The sequence below is a fragment of the Vicugna pacos genome, chromosome 18, assembly GCF_048564905.1.
Source record: "Vicugna pacos chromosome 18, VicPac4, whole genome shotgun sequence".
NCBI classification, from domain to species: Eukaryota; Metazoa; Chordata; class Mammalia; order Artiodactyla; family Camelidae; genus Vicugna; species Vicugna pacos.
The window spans coordinates 43,718,725-43,742,426 of NC_133004.1; the positions used below are offsets into that span (position 1 = coordinate 43,718,725).

The 23,702-nt window shown below is 47.9% G+C and overlaps 1 protein-coding gene across 1 annotated transcript in view; it reads left to right on the forward strand.

The window, feature by feature from the left end:
* Positions 1-19,977, forward strand: part of RNF216 (ring finger protein 216) — a 135,210-nt gene extending 115,233 nt beyond the window's left edge. The window contains exons 15-17 of the mRNA XM_072943362.1: positions 1,977-2,199; positions 16,186-16,255; positions 16,975-19,977. Coding sequence (XP_072799463.1) covers positions 1,977-2,199; positions 16,186-16,255; positions 16,975-17,294 — 613 coding nt within the window. The 3' untranslated portion in view covers positions 17,295-19,977. The remainder of the gene's footprint in view (positions 1-1,976; positions 2,200-16,185; positions 16,256-16,974) is intronic.
* Positions 19,978-23,702: the final 3,725 nt, after the last annotated feature.

A 23,702-nucleotide genomic window follows, 5' to 3' on the forward strand; every position in this document is an offset into this window, starting at 1 on the left:
AAAGCCACACCCCAGTCTCCAGGGCTCTCTTACACTGAAAGTTTGTGCTATAGAAAATTGCTGTTGTGTTTTGGTCACAGGTTTTCAGATTGGAGACTTTTTCATTAGAACCTGTTGAGTCTTAACATGGAGAATTGAGAAATGTCTTTACAGTTGCTGAGCTAACTAAGTCATGAACATGGGTACGATATGTTGACAATAATAAAGTTATTTAAACTTTGTCCTCTTGACAGTGATTCCTGTTCAGGAAAACTTGGAACTCATTTGTTCTTCTATAATTTGAACTGGGTTTACATTCTTTTCCAGCCAGAGTTCCTTCATTTGGGGCCATTCAAAAATTAGACCTAAATGAAGAGCAGCCAATTTCCTATTGCATTTTTCTATTTTTAGACACATAATCTAGCTTCTGGGGAGCATACTACAACCGTCTTATAAATGCCAGCAATTAGGTTCGAGTGTATGGCTCAGTGGTAAAGTGCCTGCTTAGCATGCACGAGGTCCTGGGTTCAATCTCCAGTACCTCCATTATAAAATAAATAAATAAATAAATAAATAAATAAAAACATAATCACCCCCCAAAAAATAATTTTAAAAATATATATCAGTAATTAAAAACCCTTGCCTGCCCCTAGACTCACCTGGCTACTCTTACTTAATAGCAGAAAAACTGGAAGCAGTGGAAGGAAGAAGGCTGCATTTTCTCAGCTTTAGGAGAAAGAGTGCAAATTAGAACTCATCCCCAGACGTTTACAGTCTTTATGTTGAAGCAGTTTCCTGGTCACAACGCTGGGTTCCTACTTTGAGAGGAGAGGTGCTCGAGCAGCGGGGTGAGTCCTACCTTCATGGCTGCCCACGCTTGGGGTCCTTCATGCTCTTCTTAGTCTCCGCAGGGATATCTTTTGACTCCTTCCCATCAAGACCGTACTTCTTCATGCCGGCTGGCTACAGGCAGCACAGTCTCTGCCCTCTGCGTTCAAGGAACTCAGCTCAGCAGTGGAGGACAGACACATAAGCAATTACAGGCAAAGGTGGCAGTGTTTTTTAGAAGAAGTAACCAGTTCAGCAGTGCCAGCTCTTGAAGAAGAGCCACGGCCTGTCATTTTGACTCTAGATATGTGTCCCCCATGTCAGTTAAAGCGCTTCTGGAAACAAGTAGCCTTCCTACAGGCTTCCCTTTGGCCAAGATTGCGTCGTGCGCCTGCCCATCTTCTAGCTGCAAGAGAGTCTAGGAATGTAAGGTTCCAACATGCCAGCTTCTGTCATAGGAGATGGGTTCTGCCAAGGGGAAGAAGTCATAGAGTGGCTTTTGGATCATCCCCAACTGTGTTTACCCCACCCCTATGTCTAGTATTTAAAAATCTAAGGTGTGTAGATAACTAAGGTTTACTGGCTCTCCTTTATCCAGCTTTGTATATATAGAAAACATTATTTAGGAAGACCCTGAGTTTTTTTCTCTCCATTTTTAAACCTACAGGGATTCTTACAACAAACAGAATAATAATTTTATAAACGCTAGGTGGCAGGCACTGTGCCGCAGGGTGCTTTATGTCTTATCTGTAATCCTCAGAACACTGTGGGAAAGTTGGGTTCTCCCAAATTAAAAATGAGGAAGAGGGTGGGTATAGCTCAGTTGGTAGAGCTTATGCTTAGCATACACGAGGTCCTGGGTTCAATCCCCAGTACCTCCTCTACAAATACATACATACATACACCCCCCCCCAAAAAAAACACACACACACACACACACAAAAATGAGGAAACTTGAGTCTCCAGGCAGTAAAGTAATTTACCCAAGGTCATACAACTGATAAACTGAACCCAGTTCTCAGACTGCAAAACATAGGCTCTTTTTACTCTTCAGATGTCACCGGGAGAGCTAGGCAATCATTATCTGTGGAAAGAAATAAACACTTTAACAGCCATATTTTTCTCTCTTCATCTTCCCTGCTGTCTCCAATCATGTTTTCTTTTTTTAGCGAAGAAAAAATGACTGCCGCCCGTATTAGGAAATGCCACAAGTGTGGGACCGGCCTCATCAAATCAGAAGGCTGCAACCGCATGTCTTGCCGCTGCGGTGCCCAAATGTGCTACCTCTGCCGAGTGTCTATCAATGGATATGACCATTTCTGCCAGCATCCTCGCTCACCGGGAGCCCCTTGCCAGGAGTGTTCAAGGTGCTCTCTCTGGACCGACCCCACTGTAAGTGAACACATGGTTGCCTGTTGCTTTACAGGGGAAAAATATCGATAAGGTAGCATAATGAAAAGATATTTTATGCATACATAACACATTCTGACTGTTGAAAAGATAGGCAACTACATAGACCGATAACCACACACCAAAAAAATTGAGAAAGTAACCAGAAAGCTACTCCAGAAAGCAAGATGCCCAGTTTATGAGCAAATTCTTTAAATCCTTTAGGGAATAAAATTTTTCTATGCCATCTGAAATATTTCAGACAACAGAAGAGTAAGGAATGTTCTGCATGTATTTGTATGAAGGTAGTGTAATACTGATCCCAAAACCTGACAGAGGTAACCTTGAAAAAGAGAACTACAGATTTATCTCACTTAGAATATAGGTTTTAACTCCTGTAAATAAATCATCAGCAAATAGAAACCATGACCAAGTGAGATTGTTCCAGATACGCAAGGGTGATTCAGCATTAAGAACGCTTAATATAATCTACCATATGCTATCTTTAGACAGCAAGAAGATGAGTACAGTCGGCCGTCCATATCTGCAGGTTCCTCATCTATGGATCCAACCAACCATGTATCAAAAATACTTAGGAAAGTGGGGGGTGTAACTCAGTGGTAGAGTGCATGTCTAACATGCACAAGGTCCTGGGTTCAATCCCCAGTACCTCCATTAAATAAACAAACATACCTGATTACCTCTCCCTCCCTCCCCCCAAAATAAGTAATAAATAATTTTTTAAATATATTTAAGAAAAATTTTTTCCAGAAAGTTCCAAAAAGCAAAATTTGAATTTGCCACACACCAGAAATTACTTACATAACATTTACAGTATATTAGATAGTGTAAGTAATCTAGAGATTATTTAAAGTATACGGGAGGATATGCATAGGTTTTATGCAAATACTTCACCATTTTATATGAGGGACTTGAGTATCCACTGATTTTGATCTCCATGGGGGTCCTAGAACCAATCTCCTATGGATACCGAGGGATGGCTGTATCCATTCTTGATTTAAGCTTTAAAAATAGTATTAGAAGGATGCTTACTTAGTGTTTTTTTAAGCCCTATATTTCAAAGCAGTCATTAGAATGTATTTAATAGTGAAATACATAGAAGCATTCCCCAAAAGTCAAACATAAGATGACACCACTGTTTGTTCTGAAACTGCTAGCCAATACAATTAGCTGAGAGAATCAAATGAAAAGTATAGATATGAGAGAAGATAATCACTAACATTCATTGGACACCCACTGTGTATCCAGTAGACAGTTCTGAGCACTGTTATATGTAAAGAAGAAAGGCAAATCTACTGTTTTAAACCTGAGAAAAGACAAAATAATCAACTGGAAAGCCATCAGAAGCAGTGGAAGATGGCTAGATACAAAGTTAATATACAGAATGCCATTCACAGTAGCAGTGTAAATGATGAAATACCCTAGACATTAACTAATATGAAGAAAACTAGAAAACCATATTGAAGGATGTGAAGAGACTTGAACATGTGGAGAAGTATGTTTTGTTTTTAAATAGGTTTTAATATTAAAAAGCATCAGTTTTTCTTAAAATAATTTGTAAGTTTGATACTGGTACAGTCAGTTGTAAGTTGATCTGTAAGGATAGCAATGTAGTATGTGAGGAGACTTGTTCTACCAAGAAGCAGTTCAGCGTGACGGGGGCTGAACACCCTGCTGACTTGGCGCTGGTGAGGGAGCTGCCCAGAGCCTGCTGGGGGCCTGGGTGTGGCCAGCAGCTCCTCAGCTTTCACTGCGGGTAAGTGAGGATGCCCTGAATAGTCTCTTCAACGGGGAGAGTTGGCATTACAAAGAGATAACTTCTGTCCAAAGTAATCTAGAAGTTCATTGCAATTCCTGTTTAAATTCAGTAAGATTTATTTTTTCTTGAAAAATTACCTGTAATTTTGAAAATGAGTAATTTTTTGCTATGAAGCTGTGCTAATCAAAATCATGTAGACTAATGCAAGAATAGGCAGATAGATAAGGGGATAAGATAGAGATCAGAAACAGTCCCACAAGAGTTTAATGTGCGCTAAAAATTCCGTTTCAAATCACTGGAGAAATGATAGTCATCATTCTTTCATTCATAGCTATGCAGTGTTGCCAGGACTAGTCTTCATGGATTCACAGTCTGTTAAGTTTAAAACAGGAATCCTTCCTGTAGTTGGTACGGTGTCGGAATAGTAAGAGTAATGTGATGGAGAGTGGCAGGAGCTGGAGGAGGGAGTCATGTTGGCAGGCCTACCTGAGAGGCAGTATCTGCAGTGAACCTGCATGCAGAGGAGGAGCAAGGCAGGCCAAAGAAATAAAACGAATTCAGCCTATTTGTGGAACAGAATGAAGGCCGACGTGGCTTGCAGGTGGTAAATGAGGGAGGAAGGTGAGAGAGGCAGACACCGCAGCAGGTTGTGGGTCTCACTGAGTGTGTGGGAACTGTTGCAGGCCTGAAATACAGCAATGACTTGGCCTAATTTAAGTTTTGAAGGTCATACTCCCTACCATATGGAGAGCGAAACATTAAGTAGCCATTTTGGGGCACTGGGCCAACCATTGGAAATACTTCAAGAAAACAAAGGAGGTGACCTTTATAATCTTGGAGAAGAGAAGGTCCTTCTTAGTGTGGCATCAAGTCCAAATAAGAAAACATAAATCCTCTTTGGCAAAAACAAAGATAAAGGTAAATGAACAATTGGATAACACACATATGATAAAGATAAATGTTGTTAATATGTAAAGAGTAATATGACTCAATAAGAAATTAGTAAACATCCCTATATTAATAAGAATCATTTTGGATGTGAAAAACAAAGCCCCAAAACCACAGAGACTTAGTCAAGATAGAAGTTTATCTCTCCCTCATGTATAATAAGTTCAGCGGTGGACAGCCCAGGGGGGCTCTTCCATTAATATAGCATGCAGCCATAAAAAGTGATGCCATAGATCTGTATGATAAACATGAAGAGGAAAAAAAACATGGATTTACATGAACACAAACACCATGTAGTTGGGGTCACAGACCCAAGTTACTTTAGGAACAAGTAGCAACATAAATGATTGATGAATGTTCGGTAGGCCAGGTCCGTAGGGGTCAGTAGGGTGTGGTGGGGACTGTAGCAAACAGAAAAGGGTGGGCCCCATCTAAAGGGGCTTCTACTCAGCCCTCCTAGTTTGTTGCCAGATGAGACTGTGCTCAGAGTTACCGTGACTTCAGATTTTCCAGAGAGGCTGGATATCTGTATTTCAATGTGAAATCTCCCAATTTTAAAAAAATCAACTATTAATCCAAATCCCTCTAAAGCTAGAACTTTATAAGCCAAAGATAAAAGTCTTGTTAGCCACCAGCACTGGTCCCTGATGTGGAAGATCTCCAGTATGTCTAACAAGAAAAGCTGTCGGGCAGCAGGCCAGCCCCTGTGTGAAAGCCACAGCAAGCCAGGCTGCTGGCCTCATCCTAATCCTCAGAGAGCCCCACAGTTTTGAAAGGCACTGAGTCCTCTGTGAAAACCAGGTATCTGCATGTCAGGAACAACCTCCTTAGTGGGTGGAAAATTGAGCTGAGGGACCCAGGAACTGCTCGTATCCCCACGGCTCTGTGATCTGGTAAAACCCTTAGCAAGCCTGTCCTGTCACTGAGGAAATACTGGAAAGAAAGAGGCGGCTTTAGAAGCAGTCAGTCATCCTCCTGTTGCAGGTTGAGTGGAGGGGGTGTGGCCCACAGTGGGAGGTGCTCGCCCAGGTAATCCGTGCCCGGGACCTGCCAGTTCTGCTGACTCACCTCCTCAGCCCCACCCAGCTGGCAAACTGGGTGCCTGAGCATCTCTAGGAACTTGGTGAGAAATTAGGGTCTTTTTCTTTGGTGGAGCTCCTAGGAGGCGTTCCTCGGGCTGCTTTCGTCTTTGGAAACAAAGAGCAGTGTGGGAGTTATCACGTGCAGGGGGGTCTGCAGTGGTCTGGCCTGTGCTCAGCGCCGTTTTCCTTTCTGCTCCCTCTTGTTCTTCCTTCTCCTGCCACTGCCCTTTTCTTCCCACACATGGAATTGATTATAAAGGTTTCTCGTGTTCTGTTACCTCGTTTGGGTACCGCAGCAAGGGACTGCCCCTTATTTTGTTGCTGAACTGTCGTCTTCTACCATGAGAAAGGTTCTGAATTTGCTCAAAATAAAGTTCGAAAGGAAGGTCACGCAAATACAAATCCCTCTGATTTCCTCGGGTAGCCACAGCCGGAGATTTTGTTCCATTTGTCCCGTTCCCATCAAAACCAGGATCAACCCCGTTTCCTTGATTCTCACCAGGAGACCGATTGAATTCCAACCCAGCATCTGTTGAGGCTTCTGGGAACACAAAGCCATTCAGAAGTTGAGGGAAACAAAGCATGCCCTGTCATCCAGCCTTTTCTCTCGCTTAATTAACCAGCAAGGCCAGGAAGAATCTCTCATTTGTCAGCGAGGGAGTTGTCCCTTCATGGTTTGGAGAGAAGTTAAATTTTCATCCTTAATGACTGGCAATTGCCTGGGAACCTGAACTAACTCCATATTAGAGAGCTGTCGGTTGTCTGGTAGTTATCAAAAATAAGCTTAAAACATTCAACTAAGAGTCTTGTAAAATAAGATGTCTTTTTAGGAAGGAAAAAAGAAAAACAGAAGCAGACCAGTGACAACAAACCATTTTTCTAGTTAGGGGTCAGAATGCAAAGCCAAATCTCAACACGGAATGAACAAACATCATTTTGCAGTAGGGGAAGGGTTAACCTAGGACTTTATTGGACCCAAATGTGCTAGTTTTTTTCTTGTCCATGAGCGGTAACTTAAGGGTATTAACACGTTACATCTTACTGTTAGAAGCTCTGTTCAGAACAGTCACCTGGCAGTCTAGATTCTAAAAGTAGGGCAAAATTCATAAGAGCATTTTCTTTTTAAATACAAAACAAAGTCAGTGTTTATCTTGGGTTTTGGCTACCAGAAACTGCACAGAATTGTTTTCTACAACTTCTTTGTTTTTTAAATATAAGAATTTAAAGCATGTTCGGTTCAAATAAAACCCTAGGACTTTTACAACCAGTTTATAATTTGGCACCATTATCGCCTAGCCATTTGGTTAGGAGACTGTTTATTTTTCCCAGGCCTACAGTGGATTGAACCTAACATTGATATGTGTTAATATATTTAACTCTGTAACAGTCCTCTAAGACGGGTGTATCATCCCTGTTTTGCGAATGAAGAAACTTGCAGAAGATTGTGGTCCGTAAAAGGTGGCATGCATTGATCTCAGGTCTTCTGTTCTCTTGGCATCTTAAACAGAGCTGGCCGCCAGCCTTCTCTCCTCAGTTGGCTCCAGCACCACCCAGCCCAGGTCAGAATCTTCCCATTGGGTCAGGCGCACAGAGGGCACTGGGCACCTTTGAGACCCTTGTTTGAGTGGCCTGGGAGAGGAAGAGGAGATAGAAGTCTTCAGAGAGGACTGAGGAGGAAAAGGTGGAGACTTTTAAGGAATATCTTCAGAAAGATATTCTACACTTTAGATCAGTAACTAATTTTTAGTTTCAGGATTTTTTTTTCTTAACTTTAAGTTTACCTTCTATAAAAGAAAAAAAAGATGATAAAGTAAACCCCCATACCCTCGTGTTGCCCCATCACTTGGCTTCCACAACTGGCCTTAGCATTTTATTTCTAGCCAGTGTTCTAAATACCATTGTTTCTGTTACAGCATGGGGTGGGACCAGTCTCCCATTCTACAGATGGGGAAAACGAGATTCGGGTGGTCAGGTCACTTGGTAAAACCAAAATGCAAGCCTGGTCTTCAGCCAAATGTTAGCTTCTCTTACCACACAAGTCTCCGTTCCCTGGAGTCAGGTCACAAATAGAGGAGCTTGCTGGCAGCTGCCCTGGGGCCTGAGCCCAGGGAAGCAAGCAGGCCTCTGTAGAGGGGCAGGACCCGCGCTCAACCCCTTCCCCATTGAGCAAGTTGCAGGTGGTAGAAAGGGGCCTGGCAGCTCCAAACCGTGACCTGTTCAGATGTCACTAGAGGGTTGTACCAAGGAGAGCAGCAAGATGGCTCAGCCCAGTAAACACAGAGTGTGTCACGTGGCATGTTCAGCAGACACCAGCAGGCCTCAGGCTGAGTACTTGATCCCGACAGGAGTCACGGCATGGCCACACTCCATGCTGCCTCCAGGTCCCTGCGGGGGAGCCCTAGACTGAAGGGTGTCTGGGTTCCAGGCCTCGGTGACCTGAGGAGATGGCTGCGGAAAGCAGCCAGGAGCGGCTGGTCTTTGCTCCTCCCCTGCACTTTGTTTCCGCCTCTCCCCCCATGCCGCCCCCACCTCAGCCATTCCAGACCCCAGCTGCACAGCATGTGCCACCCCGGGCTGTGCTGCACCCTCCTCCCCCCAATTTCCTGTTGCAGGGGGACAGCTGGGGCTCTGGAGGGTTAGGGTCTGGTGTTGCTCAGCGATCTGCGGCCGATCTGGGAATAATTTGAAACTAAATCCTCAGCTCTTTGGAAGCCTTTTGTGAAATCATTGCAAGTTTATTAACAACAGCTGTGGCCACACATGACCTGGATCCCAGCCCCAACCCCACCCCCCAAATTGCAGGAGGGAAGCAGCAGTTGACTTGCAGTTCTCAGTCACCTTTTTAAGGGGGGAAAAGTTACATGAAGAAAAGTCACCACCCTCCCTTCATGGTCACAGGAAGCTGGCTGTAGGTGAGTGGGCGACCAGCCCTGGTGACCAGAAATGTTGAAGAAAACAGGCTCAAAAGGCTGTTAAAAAGCGTCACAAGAACAGCCATGTGCTAAGTGCTCAAACGTCTATTTTAGGAACCTTCAGGCTGCGGCTGGCGACTGTTGTCAATGTCTGATTGGTGGAAACCTCTTTTTCCCCTTGAACCATTTGCAGTTTCTCTTCCTTCATCTTCTCCTGTCCAGACCCTGCTACGTGGGCAGAGCTGTGTGGCTTCGTTGTTTAGGGACAGGTTTTTAAGGAGTCAGAATTTTGGGTTGTTTTTCTTAATTAAAACCTCTCTGGTGAATTCTGCCTCACTTCCTGCCGGCTGGGGCCCCTGCCATCCCCGTCGTGCTCTTGCCTCCTCACTCCTCACCCACCTCCATGTGAAGTGAGTGCGGCAGAGTCTTCCATAAGCCAGAATTTGCTGTGTCTTGCTGAGCTCAAAGGAATTCAGGGAAAGGAAATAAAACCCTCTCCCTGTTCAAAGGCAACCACTCATTTCTTTATATAAAGCATTCTTCCGAATCTGCTGGGCAGCGAGACTCCATGTCACTTTCTGCTTTAATCCTTTGTCCTTAGCACTGCATTTGGGGTGCGCTGGCTCCTCGTGGGTGCTGTGCGTGTTCCCTTCTTGGTCCTCATTGCCTTCAGTGTAGTCTATGGGTTCCACCCCCAGACTGGCTGTGGGTAGCAGTAGAAAGTGCTGTGGGGTTCACTTCTACTGCAGCCTCATGTTTCCTTACCCTCAGTATGAGACTTGCTTGTATGCACATTCTGTGGATCTGTTTGAAAGTTTTCACCAAGATTAGGAAGGACCAGAAAGAAGGCAGAGAAGGACTTCTCCAAGCCTACTAGGTCCATCTTAAATCCTGAGCCAAAGGCCAGGAGAGGAGTGCTGGGGCGGGCATGTTACCCTTGGTCGCCGTTCACTGGGGCTTGTTGAGGTGTTCAGTGCAGTGAGTCTGGACAGAGCTGTCTGTTCCTCCCACAGTTCCCCACTGACCAAGGCAGGCGGGTGTGAAGGGGAGCTCAGTTCTCAAGTGGGCTCAGTTTAGCCTCCAGTTCTATTGAGGGCAGAGCAGTTGGAGGGGCCCTAATGGCCCAGTCCCAGGCCTGTGGCCTCTAACTGCCTATGGAGTCCAGAACTGGCCAGGCACCCTGGGGGCTGTAAGCCCAGAAGGAGCAGCCAGGCCCTGCCCTGGTCCTGATTTCACTCTTCACTGCTTATTTGGTGACGTTCAGCATGCAACTGCATTGTCAGAGCCTGTTTCCTCGTGGGTAGAATCCTGCCAGCCCCTTGCGGCCAGGAGGGACGCTTGGAGAGCAGGCGTGTGTGAACGAGAGCAGCCCACACGGCGAGGTGGGACCTGAGTACACAGAGCACAGCCTTCTAGAAGGGAACCCTAGGGGTTTTGAAAGTGAGATGTGGGTACAAAAACAACCAACGGGAATTAGGCCAAAACCTTCCCTGGAGTTATCTCTGGTGAGGAATTCGTTTTCATTTGTGTTTTGTTAAACTTTTTTTCCCAAATTGCTTTAATGTGTGTGAGAATCAAAACCCTGGTCTTTTTTGGCCAAAGGAGAAAATCCCATGGGACCTTGTGGTATATAAGTAACCTGGTGGCCTTGTGGGAAAGCGTGTCATCAAGGCAAGGACATCTAGAGATGGGCCTGGAACAGCACCCTGGTCAGGAGCGATAGGTGACTCCGTTACCATGAGCCAGGATGTCCTGTGGCCTCAGTGATAGAGCCTGGCTTGCACCTTGGGTTTCTGCCTTACAGGCGCCCCGGCCTGGGTGAGAGGGTTCTGCTGGCTCTGTCTCAGAGGCCAGGGCTGGGGAGGCTAGTCAGAGACCTGATGTTTCAAATGATGGTACATGTACTTCTGGGTGAGCTGACCCTAAGAAAATAAGAATTTTCAGGAAAGTGTCTACTTTTCTGCTATCCTGGCTGTTCATCTCCTTGAGTAGAGGTGTTTTGTTTTGCCTTATTCCCTTTTATTTAGTGGAGAAAGGAGATTTTAGAGTTCTGCCCATCCCATAGAGAAGAAACCCTCTTATATTTCAAAGAGGGCAAGATGCACTTTTTCTAGAACAAAGCAGAGCCTAAAAATAGTCACCTATGACAGTGCTCAGGGTAGGCAGAGTTCCCGGGGCCCCTGCAGTCATGCTGTTCCAGAAGCTTCTATTCAGAAACTGGTGGTTTATGTGGTTGAGAGCTCAGGCTTTGAGACTGGGCAGCCTGAATTCAAACCTCACTGTGCCTCAGTTTCCTCATCTGTAATATGGGGGCAATTAACAGTACCTAACTCACAGAGTTGTTATGAAATCTATGTGAGGTACTTTTCAGAATAGGAGCTGGCACATAGGAAACCCTCAATAAATGTTACTGCCGTTATTACCATCACTGCTCTGCACCTTGGAAGACAGATCATTTGCTTCTCGGTAAACCTGCCATGGAAATGATTAGGCTCTAGGTTAGGTCGTGTTGGGTGGAGGGGTCCCCAAACCAAGGTCTGTGGAGCCCCAAAGCTGGAGTTCTTCCCATTGTGCCAGCTGCCTGTCTGTTAGGAAACCAGTGCTGCTTTAAGATAAAATTGAGTGTGGTGGGGCCTGCTCCAGTGCGCCTGGATTTCCTGTAAGTGACTCAGCCCCTGCAGGGGGGCTGGAGGACAGTGAATTCTGTGATCCAGCCCACACACCCCTGGCCCTCTCATCATCTTTCCTCCTATTGTTCCCTATTTCCAGCAGCCTAGGTGTGTCCCAGATTTGCAGAATGACAAGCCTTTTTCACAAGTATCCTTATTCACTGTGAATGATGACACTTGGGATGCCTAGAATGTTTCCCAAGGGAACTTACCTCCAAGAAGGGCCTTAATAGCCCCATGTGTCAAAAGACCCAAACCCAAGAAGTGTTCTGATGAGGGACCAGTCCTCATGTTTTAATCTCAGAATCAACTGTAAACCTTCTTTTACTTTTTTTTTAATTATTAATTTTTTAATTGTGGTAAAATACAAAGTAAAATTTTGCCATTTTCAAAGTGTATGATTCAGTCTGCCTTCACTCTTGACTTGAGAAACTTAAAATGCTCAAGGGAAGCTGCTTGTGGAAGGAACGTTCACCCCAGATGAAGTGAGGAATCTTCCCCCTTACACTCTAACATATTTGGCTGCAAATGTAATTCTTTTTTTAAAAAAATATTAAAAAGTGTTTTAGCTCTTAGTTTCTAAACATAGTGTCCTGTGACTCCAACCAGTTGGAGAAAGTTGAAATCTGAAGCGCCTAACCCATATTCTAGGTATAACTGACAATTTACTCATTATTTATGGTAACAATTACTACTCAGAATAGTTGAATGATGACATTTTCTGGTGAAATACAAACTGTATTTAGACTCTAAGAGCATTGCCTAACCAAGGAAAGCCAGAGTTTAAGGACAAATGGTCTTGAGTCCACTTACCAAATCAGCAGAGTGATCAGAACAAAGGAAGGAAGGGAGGAGGCTCCAGGTGGCTCTCTTCAAAAGGTGAAGAATTCAGGGCTCCAAGGCTCCTCCCGCCACCCGCCAGCCCCCACCCCCAGCCCTAGAAGAGCTCTCAGTGGCGGCAGGTGGACCTGGACACTCTGTCCTCCAGAGCCGGCAGATCTGTATCAGGAATCTCAACTCACACTTGGCTCTGCAAGTGCCTCAGACCCACTTAAGGGAATTCTTACACTGCTTTTATTCAGGGGCACACTTTCACCGGAAGCATTGGAAAGTATTGATACAAAGCAGGGGGATGCCCTGTGCATACCCTCAACAGTACTATAAGGGACCTGGAACTTCTATTCAAAAAGTAGCCTTCAGAGGGGGAGGTTATAGCTCAGTAATAGAGTATTTGCCTAGCATGCACAAGGTCCTGGGTTCAGTCCCCAGTACCTCCATTAAAAAAAAGAAGTTAATAAATAATTAAACCTAATTACCCCCCCCCCAAAAAAAAAGTAGCCCTCATTCTTCATTTATCCTAACAGAACTATCATGAAAGAGTCTGAGGAGGAGGGGAGGTTAGCGGTTGGTCTTTAATGCTATGAGGTTACCTTGTAAGCCCATGTAGAAGTCCAGAGTGGAAGGACAGAACTGTGATCGCAACACAGAAACGGAAGCTCCATGCGGGGCGGGACCCGGTCTGCCAACTCCTGGCTGTGTGTCCAGTGCAGTTCTTGGCACACACTGGACACTCAGGACATGTTCTTCAGTGAAATAGTACACGTACCCTCCAAGTTTTCAAACCACCTAAACGGCGGGGGCAGGGAACCTTCAAGGTATTTTTCTGTGGATTCTTTCCAGGAAAGCTGCTTGAATGGCACTGTAGGATGGTATAAAGCATCTGCCCAGTCCACCACCGAGTAGCCGTAACTGAACAACTTACTTCCTCTGGGACCTTAGTTTCTGTGGTATAAGGAAGTTGGAATGGATGGTTTCTAAGGTTCTTTTCTGTGCCATGAGAGGCCTTAAGTGTCCCTCTGGGTACTGCTGGGCATCACCACATTTAGGTGATGTGGGAGAAATAAGGACAAGACAGTGGTGGTGGTAGTGATGTAGTTACTAATAGTTCTACTTATTAAGTGACCAGAGTCAGGAAATCTGCCACTCATTCTATAAAGAAGCCACTGAGAGAAATGTTGAGGCATCTCCCAGTCTATACCACTTTTTCTTGAAACTTCTCATCTTTCTAAAATTTTTATCCCTGCCATTTTCTACAACTTTCCTGCCTTTAATAAAGAGTGCTTGCTTTGTGGTGAGTTCCTTACGCAGTCGAGCTCAGCAGTCCTCACAACCACCTGTTTTAAGACGAGATGTTGAGACTCAGGTCTTCAGGGACCTGCCCAGGTACTCAGTGATCCGTGCAGAGCAACAGCCCTCCCACTTGCCACTTTTCCAGATCATTCCTTTTTTTTTTTTTTAATCTTTTTTTTCTAGGCTTGCCACTGGCACCAGAATGAAACTGTTTGCCAATTCCTCATCTAGGTTGGTAGAATTTGTCCTGACATTGGCATGGAGACCTTCAGACTGCGTCCACCAAAGCCCATTGGAGCCTTTTGTGGTGTTTGGCTTGGAGATTACTCTGTACAGGAAGAGGTTTCCTCACTTGGGGTGTTTGCAGAGGGGCTAGATGACCGCGTCTCAGGGGCTTTACAGAGAATGTTTATGCATTACCTGGAGATGGACATGCTGCCCACCAGGATTTCTCCTGGATGTGTGATTTTCTGATGTGCACAAGCAGTTGGCACCTTCTGAAATGCAGGGTGGGAACTTAACACTTGTCACCTCTCCTCTTCCCCTTACCTTGCTCAGAACACCTGGCCAGGTGAGGCTGAAGAAGACTTAGGTGTATGGTAAGAATTTCCAAATGTCAGAATTGGAAAAAAGTCTTGAGACCATTGAGTGCAGACCGTCATTTGGCCCCTGAGGCCCAGAGAGCAAATTTAACAGGGCCTCCCAGTTTGTTGCCCGCGGAGCCCGCAGTCTCCAGGGATGCCATCCTAAGTGTGTCTGCCAGACAGAGGGACTGTCTCACATGGCTGTTTACTCACTCCATCAGTATGGTCAGAAGTTTAACCAGTAAACCAGAACAGCATGCAGCCGCAGAGCAGGTGTCAGGTACGCACCGAGTGCCGCTCATGACTCCAGGGTCGCAGAGGAGCCATAACTGTGAAATCACAAGTTACTGTCCTGGCTTTGACGTTAGTAACAGTGCAAGCTGCCCGTTGGCTCAGCTCCATGCTGGGGCTGCTGCGCTCTCCCCAGTCCCAGGGGTTCCGAGTGTTCTTCCCAGCTCGCGCGCTTCCCTCTGAGGCCCTCCATTCACATCCCAGAAGTTCCACGCATGGCATCAGCAGTCAGAGATTGCAGTCAGCATGAAAAACCCAGAGTTACCACTGACAGTGTTCCAGCTCAGGCCGTGCTGCCGTGTGGAAAGGCCTGCCCTAATGCCTTGTCTAGGGAAGCGTCTTCCCAGCAGGCTCTGGAAGTCTTGCAGCTTGCCTCATGTTTCCCTGTCCCATGTTGGGCACCACTGCCCTTGTCCTTACTTCTTCCCAGCTTGACTGCCCCTTACTCCTGGAGAAGCTACTGGAAGACCCCAGGAAACAGCATTCCTGCCTGTTCCTCAGTTTGGTCAGTGCATTTGCTGCACTCAGGTTTTGGCTGTGGCGTCCACTTTGCTCCTTCCTGAGCACAAGCTCACAGGGTAGACTTAGATCCTGTACCCTCACGGCCATGCTGATGCAGCAGCAGCCCTGTGGCTGGGCAGCAAAGACATGCACCATGTCGGTCGGTGGGTTTTTTCAATCCAGTGAGGGTCCTTTCAGTCCCCAGCCTTTTTGCAGGGCCACAGGAATGGGTGGAACCCCAGCACATAGACAAAGCAGGTATGGTTGGGGGTGTCTTTCCCCAGCCAGCAGCCCAGTTCTCACCACTGTGTCTGGGGCAGGTGGAGACGTGGGAACTGTATGTGGCACAGACCCGAGCTTCCCTGGTGAAGCCCTTACATCTGCTTGTGCCCGGAGCGCCTCTTTGGCTCCTGTCCCCAAGTTTGAATTGCCAAATAGTGAAGCAGGCCTACCAAGCACTGAGTTTGGGAAGGGAAGACCGCAGGGTCTGTAAGGGAGTTGTTCTTAAACTCCTGGCCCAGACCACTGCTGTGCTGGCAGGCTGCTGCTCCTCCCACAGCCCACCACTGTCTGGGTGCTAAAGGTCAGCTTTAGGGCTCAGCAGGTCTGCATGGACATTTATCCAGCTCTGTTCTGGGAGTTAGCAAGACTTCTGGGCTCTACACAAAAAGGCTTCTGTAGACTCGAGATCTGAAGCTCCTGCCTGCCCCAGACTCCCCCCATCCCAAACCCTTGGGTTATCAGTCTACCCTCTCCAAGCTGCAGGAAGTTCTTACCCCACAGCTGAGTGAACAGAGCAGGCTCTCAGCCCAGCCCTTAGACAGCCACCTGCCATGCACAGACCCAGCTCCTCGGTCCCAGCCTTTCTGGTGGGCTTCCTCATGGGAACCCCATTTAAATACAAAGGAAGAAGTTTGTCTGGGAACTGGGAATGCGTGATGTGCAGACTCAGGGCTTTGCTGATCAGCAGCAGGCTTCTGGCTTAGCCCCATTGCTGACCAGCAGTAAGCCGGCCTTCCACGAGTCCCAGCAGGGCCTCAGCACTGCGTGGAGCTGGCTGAGAGCAGGCTTGTCTTGTTGCTTTTCTTCTAGGAAGATGATGAGAAGCTGATTGAGGAAATCCAGAAGGAGGCTGAAGAGGAACAGAAAAGGAAGAATGGAGGCAAGTGCCCCCCTAGCACAGGCCTTGTGCCCACGCGCCACATGTCCCCAAGGGAGGAGGGGCCCCCACTGCTGGCCTCCCTGGGGGTCCTGGCACTCCACCCAGCCAGGGATGACCCAGCTGTCCGTCTGGTGGCTGCAGGAGCGCCCATCCACACATCCAGCTCCCTGTGGGAAAGGCCATGAAAGCTTAGAGATGGTTTCAACTTCTCCTTGATGGCAAGGAGGTCCCAAGGAGTGAGTTTGAGCTTAGGAAGCAAATAAAAGCCAAAGCAGACTTAAAAAGACAGTGGGCTCCTCTGGTTACAGAGGAACAAAATGAGGTTTCTGTAAGTGGCCATCCAGGCCCTGGCTCTAAAGGAAATTCTCTCAGAGAAGCTCCACCTCTTCCGAGCTAGATCAGTCTACCACCTTGCAAGGTGATCCCTGTGGAGTGATACTCAGTGGGAAGTATGGTTTTATCTTTGGTGATGGCTGGTTGAGAGGATGTGTGCACACTGCTTTTTGGCCTTTAATTAGGACAGGCCACCCCTCCTGTGTCCATAGGGAAGATTGATGCTGAAGATTAGAGATTCTTGGCCTGACCTCATGCTCCGGGCTCCCAGCCCCCAGCTCAAAGCCCCTGGGACCAGGATCAGGATATGCACCTCTGGTCCTGAGCCATATCCAAGCACAGTGGGGTTTAACTGTTTTCTCTGCTAAATCCCATTTCCTTTTCAGAGAACACCTTCAAACGCATTGGGCCCCCCTTGGAGAAGCCTCCAGAGAAAGTCCAGAGGATCGAAGCCCTGCCAAGGCCCGTCCCACAGAACCTGCACCAGCCACAGATCCCCCCCTACGCCTTTGTGCACCCACCCTTCCCCCTGCCTCCTGTCCGGCCCGTGTTCAACAACTTCCCACTCAACATGGGCCCCATCCCCGCACCCTATGTGCCCCCTCTTCCCAACGTACGGGTCAACTACGACTTTGCCCCTGTCCACGTGCCCCTGGAGCACAACCTGCCTATGCACTTTGGCCCCCAGCCACGGCATCGCTTCTGACGCCTGGGCCCCGCCCCTTCCAGGAGCCCCACTGTGCAGCATGTGCAGGGCCAAGGCTGGATAGATAATCCTTTGCCCCCAGGGCTAATGGCTGTGCCCATGTTTCTAAGTAGGGATTACGGACTTGGCTCTTGAAAGGATAGCCTGGATTTCTTCCTGGGAAGGGCTACTGCTCCCTGAAGAGCGACCAGCAGGCTGGTACCCCCTGGGTGCCAATAATGAGGTTTTTCTGGCTTCTGCTGGACCAGAGATATGGGGGCAGCCAAACCCTCTTTCTGAATAATTCTGTCTTAATAGCCAGTGAGGTGGCTACAAGGTAGCCCGTCTCTGCCACTCACATCCCTGCAGAAAGAGGAAGGGAAACGTTTGCGTCCATCCCCTCCCCCGGCAGACACAGGAGTCTCAGTTTAAAACCACGTGAGCCTTCCTCACCGCAGCAGTCTGACCCATAGTAAAGCTGAAGGAACAAGTAGTGCAGTTTGGAGAGAGCTGGGAGGCCGGAACCATACTCTGAAGGCCTGCTTTTTCTGCCCACCTCCCACCTCTGAGGCCCACCTAGAGTGAGGTGTGCCCTGCTCCCCTGAGCCAGTTGGTCCAAGTGAAGAGGTGGCAGAGCGATGTCCATGGGCCTGGGAGCACCACTCAGGGTGGGGAGGCTGCAGACCATGTCCCCGTGTCCAGGACCCAGGCCACCACTGCAGTGATTGTCAGGGGTCTCTGACCCTCTCTCTTCACCATCTCAGATGAGACTGCAGAGAGCCATCTCATACAGTGGGATGTTTGTATACAGTTTATCTAAAGAAATGTTTGCTGTTTACTGACTTTGAACTTACCCAGTTTTCTGTGGCCTGCTAGAGTTTCTCTCCCTCAGTCTCTGGAAAATCGAAGAAGTCTGTTACCCCTTTCCTGGCAGCTGATGAGGGTAGGATGGTCCTGAAACTTTTGCCAAACATAAGATCCTTTTGAGGTAGCTGTGACAGAGGCCTGGTGGCTCTCCCAGGGAGCCACATTTGCCACCACCCAGATAAGGAACAGGTTCTCCCCTAAGGTATGGTGGGGACACCAGCTTTCCCCAGGGGATGAATGACCCCGATGGCACTCAGCAGCTGCCCTTCCCTGAGGTTCAGATGAGTCTAGCTGTGGGTTTGCTTGGGAGTCCGTGCCCCATTCCCACTTGCTTTTTGCTGTCTGTCCCCAGGTGGGTGTTTGAGTGTCACCCCATCGCCCACTTTGCAGTGCTTTACTGCAGCCCATGTGCAGAGCAGAGGCCTCAGTAGGGGTGAGCCTGCCCCAGCTCCCTCGGTTGGCCTCTGTTCCTGTTGGTAAAGCTTGATGGCTGTGGGGTTCCCAGAAATTCATGCACACAGACCTCAGAGAGGAGGGGGCCGCTGCCCAGCACCAGGCATCACCGTGTCTGGTCCCAGCTGCTGTCAGCTTCTCAGATGTTTCTCAGAGATTAAAGTGGAGGAGCAAAATGCTAAGTTGCCCATTCTTGCTGTCTTTCCTCTGGGCTTGGGCTCTGCAGATAGGTGGCCCCGGACTTGGGCTGGGGGTGCATGGGGAGAGACTGGAGTCTCCATTGCCAGGAGCCTCTGCCCATCGGTCTCCCTGACCCTGGCTGGTGGCCTGAGTGGAGGTGCCTCAGGAGAGGCCTGCCCAGTACCCTGAGGGCCTAGCAGCAGGGTTTCCTCAAGTATCTTAAAGGCATGTTCCCCCTGCTCCCCGAAGGGAAGATGTCTGAGAGCTGTGAACCACCAGCAGATATCCCACCACATGGGGAGAGGAACACTAGGTGCTGTCCGCTTGCGCGCTGGTGACAGCGCTCACCCAGCCCCCCAGAGCCTTCAGGGCCCGTCCAGCGAAGGACCAGGAACTGCTGCAGGTGGCTGTCCCATGCCCCTGACACTGCGGTCCAGTGACTGCCCGAGAGCCTGGCGTATGCGGGGTCCCCCGGCACAGGAGCGGGACCGGAGTAGTGACTCTCCTAAGGCCAAAATGAAGATTTGTCCTTGAGGTGAGTTCTGGCTGTTTTTAGCCACCTAATGCAGCTTGGGGACCACTCCTGCCTCTGAGCCAAGGGCACTTCATTTCTCATGTTCCTGCCTGAGCTGGGCTGTGCAGTGGCCTGAAGGTCTGCGTAGCGCAGTCACTGTTTTGCCCCAAGTTCTGACCCTAGCATGAGCCCCCGCATGTCTGCAAAGTGACCCTGTAGGTGCCTCAATGTCCCAGGGGCAGGGCCTGGATCCCAGGCTCCTGGGGAAGCAAACCGTGCTAGTGGTGGGGTTGAGGGGGAGAGGGCTGTCATCCGCTGACAAGCCAACAACCTGCAGAGATAAGCCCCTGTCGGGGAGAGAGCAATCCCAGAGGCATCCTGGCACCTTCTGCTCTATGGTCTTGCTCCCCGGAGTGAGAGACTGCCCAGCAACAGTCCCGTTCTACTTGCCTTAAAACTGGAGAGGAATCTGGTATTTGCACTTAGCAAAACATTTTAAAACTTAAAAAAAAAAATGTGCATGACCTGTCACTTTATAAAAAAAAAATAGCAAAATGATTAGTTTATATTTTTTTCTTTACCTTCTGGTAGTAAAAATACACAAAATAATTCCGTTTAAACTACTGTGTGTAAAAAGCCTGTATCATATGTAACTTGGGTTTTTTTGTAAATAAATGTTTGTGCAGTCTGCTCTCTGGTTTCGTTTCTCCACACGACACAACCAGGCAGACCCCGCGACCCCCACAAAGTTACCGGGGCTGCGCAGACTGACCATCTCACCTAACTCTGCTCACCCAGAGCTGAGGTCGGGCCACTGCCGCTGCCGGAGAGCCGCAGGACCCCATCGCAGAGTGGCCCTGAGGGGCTGGGCTGCGGGAGGAAATCAGGTGATCCATCCTGCTAACCCTGCTGGGTGACTGCCCAGGCCGGGCTGGGCACAAAGGGGTTATTTTGTTGCTGTTGTTTTTCAGCCCAGAATCCCCTTCAGGAAAGTATGATCAGCCCCTCTTCCAGGCCCCTGCAGCAGGCCGCTGACTCGGCCCTGGAGTTGGGTGCGAAAGGGAGAAACCTCACTCAGATCAGGAGACCAGCCCTGAGGACAAGGAGCCCCTTCCCGTGCAGAGAAGCCACAGGTACAGCCTTTCCCCACCGCGCCTCCTGCCGCCTGCCGGGCCTGGAGGGCATCCTGGGCACGGGTGGCCGCAGTATGCTTGTGCCCAAACCGGGTTCAAAATGTTGATAAAACTCAGGGCTGTCCTCTTCTCTGCTTGCAGCTTTGTACTGAACAACATCTTTTTTGTTTGGGGGTTTTTTGGGGCACGTCTGAAAAAGGTGTACTGAAGTAAATCCATGACCAAAGTGTCCTGCATTCCCAGCTTCTAGGTCGGTGTGTTTTTACATTTCCCCGTGTCATTTAGTTCTTGTTCCTGTACCTTTTCCATATTTTATACGTTTGCAGCAATGTCCTAGACTGTTCTGCTGTTTCAGTCAGTAGGTAAGTAATGCCCCCCTCAATCTGCTACAGTCTTTTTTTACATCCTCCATCCAGGTAACCTGAGTCACATTTCTCCACTCGCCCTCCAGCCCATTTCAACATGCACCTGGTTATCAGGGCTCTGGGCCTTTATTGTTACAGAAGTGGTGTCATACCTTTTGCTGCAACTCACTTTTCTCCCTTTGCAATCATGGAGTGCCCTCCAGGCCTGTAAGTCTACACAGCTCCAATTTGTGCTTTTATGCCTTTCATGATACTTCTTTGTATATGTTTTCCGTAAGTGATTCAACCACTCCCCCGTTAAGGAAAACGTGGACGCTTCTGATGTTTTGCCACCACACACAACACCCCAGTGAACACTCCCTTCGATGTGCAGTAGACATATCTCCAGTAGTGGAGTGTGGATCAAAGGATGGCGTGTGTCTGTTTCTTTTCTTTTTTTTATTGAAGTATAGTTGATTTACAATATTAGATTAGTATCAGGTGTACTTCGTAGTGATTCATTGATACATATACGTGTATATATCCATATTCTTTTTTATAATTCTTTTCCATTATATTTTATTACAAGATAGTGAATATAGTTCCCTGTGCTATGCAGTAAATCCTTGTTTATTTTGTATATGGTAGTGTGCATCTGTTAATCCCATACTCCCAGTTTGTCACTCCCCCTTCCCCTTTGGTATCCATAAGTTTGTTTTCTATATCTGTGAGTCTTTTTCTGTTTTGTAAATAAGTTCATTTGTACTATATTTTAGATTCCACACGTAAGTAATATATAATGTTTGTCTTTCTCTGACTTACTTAGTATAATAATCTCTAGGTCCATCCAAATTGCTGCAAATGGCATTATTTCATTCTTTTTTATAGCTTAGTAATATTCTTGTGTGTGCGTGTGTGTGTGTGTGTATGTGTGATCTTCTGTATCCATTCATCTGTTGATGGACACTTAGGTTACTTCCATGTCTTGGCTGTTGTAGATGGTACTACTGTGAACTAGGGTACCTGTATCTTTTTGGATTAGAGTTTCATCTTTTCCAGATATATGCCCCGGAGTGGGATTGCTGGATCAAATGGTAACTCTTTTTTAGTTTTTTAAGGAACCTCCGTACTGTTCTCCATAGTGGCTGCACCAGTTTACATTCCCACCAACAGTGTAGGAGGGATTCCCTTTTCTTTGGGGGCAGGGTGATGTTAATGGCTTTTGCCAGATTCCTTTCCTGCAAAATTGTGTCAACCCACTAGTCACAGGTGAGAGCCCTGGGCTGTGCTCTCACCCCTCGTGACACCTGTTTGTGACCATGGTCCCTTGGCTGTCCTGAGACACATCCTCTGGAGTCTGACCTCATGGAGGCATCACTTCTATCTTCACCTCCTTCTTTAGATAAAACTGCTTTTAGGTCAGGAGTATTTATGATTGTAATGTCCAGACTTTTTTTTTCATCCTTAAAAAAAAGTGTCTTTTTTTATAAATATATTTGCCAATTATAAATGTTTTAAAATGGAAAAAAAATTGAAAACACAGAAAAATACAAAGAAAAAGAAATGCTTTGTTACCCAAAGGTAACTACTGATAATATTTTGATTCGTTTCTTTCCAATGTGTTTTTTCCTATGATATAGATGTGTTTCACAAAACCAGTAAACCAGATGTTCAGTTTTTTTACTGTTTCTTAAATTTTTTTTACTTTTTTTGTTGTTTTTGGTGAGGAGGTAATTAGGTGTTTGTTTGTATTTTTATTGGAAGTACTAAGGATTGAACCCAGGACCCTGTGCATCCTAAGCACATGCTCTCCACGGAGCTGTACCCTCTCCCCCAGATATGCAGGTTTCCATTCTGTCTTGAGCAGTAGCAGGGTACGAGCAGATGCTTCCAAAACGTGGTTTTTCATTAGCTCCTTCTTTTATAACCTCTTGCTGCAGGCTCTGTTAGCATTCTCTTTGGACTTATTAAAATCCCTTCCTGAAGGTTGGTGCCCAGCCAACCCTGCCCAGCCTGCTGGCCCTTTGTTCCCATGACCCCCTGAACGTCTAAATCCCCATCTGTGTCTTCCCTATTGGTCGGGATTAATCTGGAGAATCAGTTCCTCTCCCTTCATCAGCACATTTTTGGCAAAGACGGCCCAGAACTGATCACTGGCTTGGCTTGACTTTACCTTAGAAGGTGCCAGTTAAAACCCTCGCAGCACTGAGTCCGTGCCCCATTACCTGCACGTGGTACGCGTCCGTCCACACACCTGTGCACGTGCCACCAAGCAGTGCAGGCTTGGGCTGGGCCTCAGGAGGCACCACCTTCCAATTGGGTGGACTTGGGCTGTCAGGCTTCCCAGCAAGGGTGACAAGAACCATGCAACTAAAACACCAGACAGGTGGGAACAGGGGTCGCAGCAGGGACAGCTGAGGGGCTGGGGAAGGAGCATGGAGGAGGTGCCTGCGGCCAAGAGCTGGGGGGAGGCCCTGACCTGGCTGCTCCTCCCCCCTGCCTGGGGCTTGTCCAGATGTTCCAGAGCCCGTGATTCTGGTGGTTCCTGGGAATCTGTATTTTCAGTGTTGAGCCTGCAGAGCTTCTGGAGTAGTTCAGGTGGCAGCACATCTGGGAGGGTGGAGGAGAGTCTGGAGGGACCTGGGGACTGGCGGGCAGACAGGAGGGCCCACGGCCATGCTCAGGCCCTGCCATGCAGCTGACGAGGCGCAGGCCAGGACACGTGGAGGGTGGGGAAGCCGTGGCTACTGTCCAGCACCCAAGGGCTGTCGGTGAGCGGCTCCGGCAGACACATCCTGAGAGCCTGGGACTTTAGGGCAAGGGGAGGGCCGTGTACTGCATTCACCCAGGCGCTGAACCGAAGTGCCCTCCGAAAGCCATCTCGGACCCTCCTGACCACGGAGCCCTCTCTCCTGCCCTCTGCTTCCTTGATGTCCCA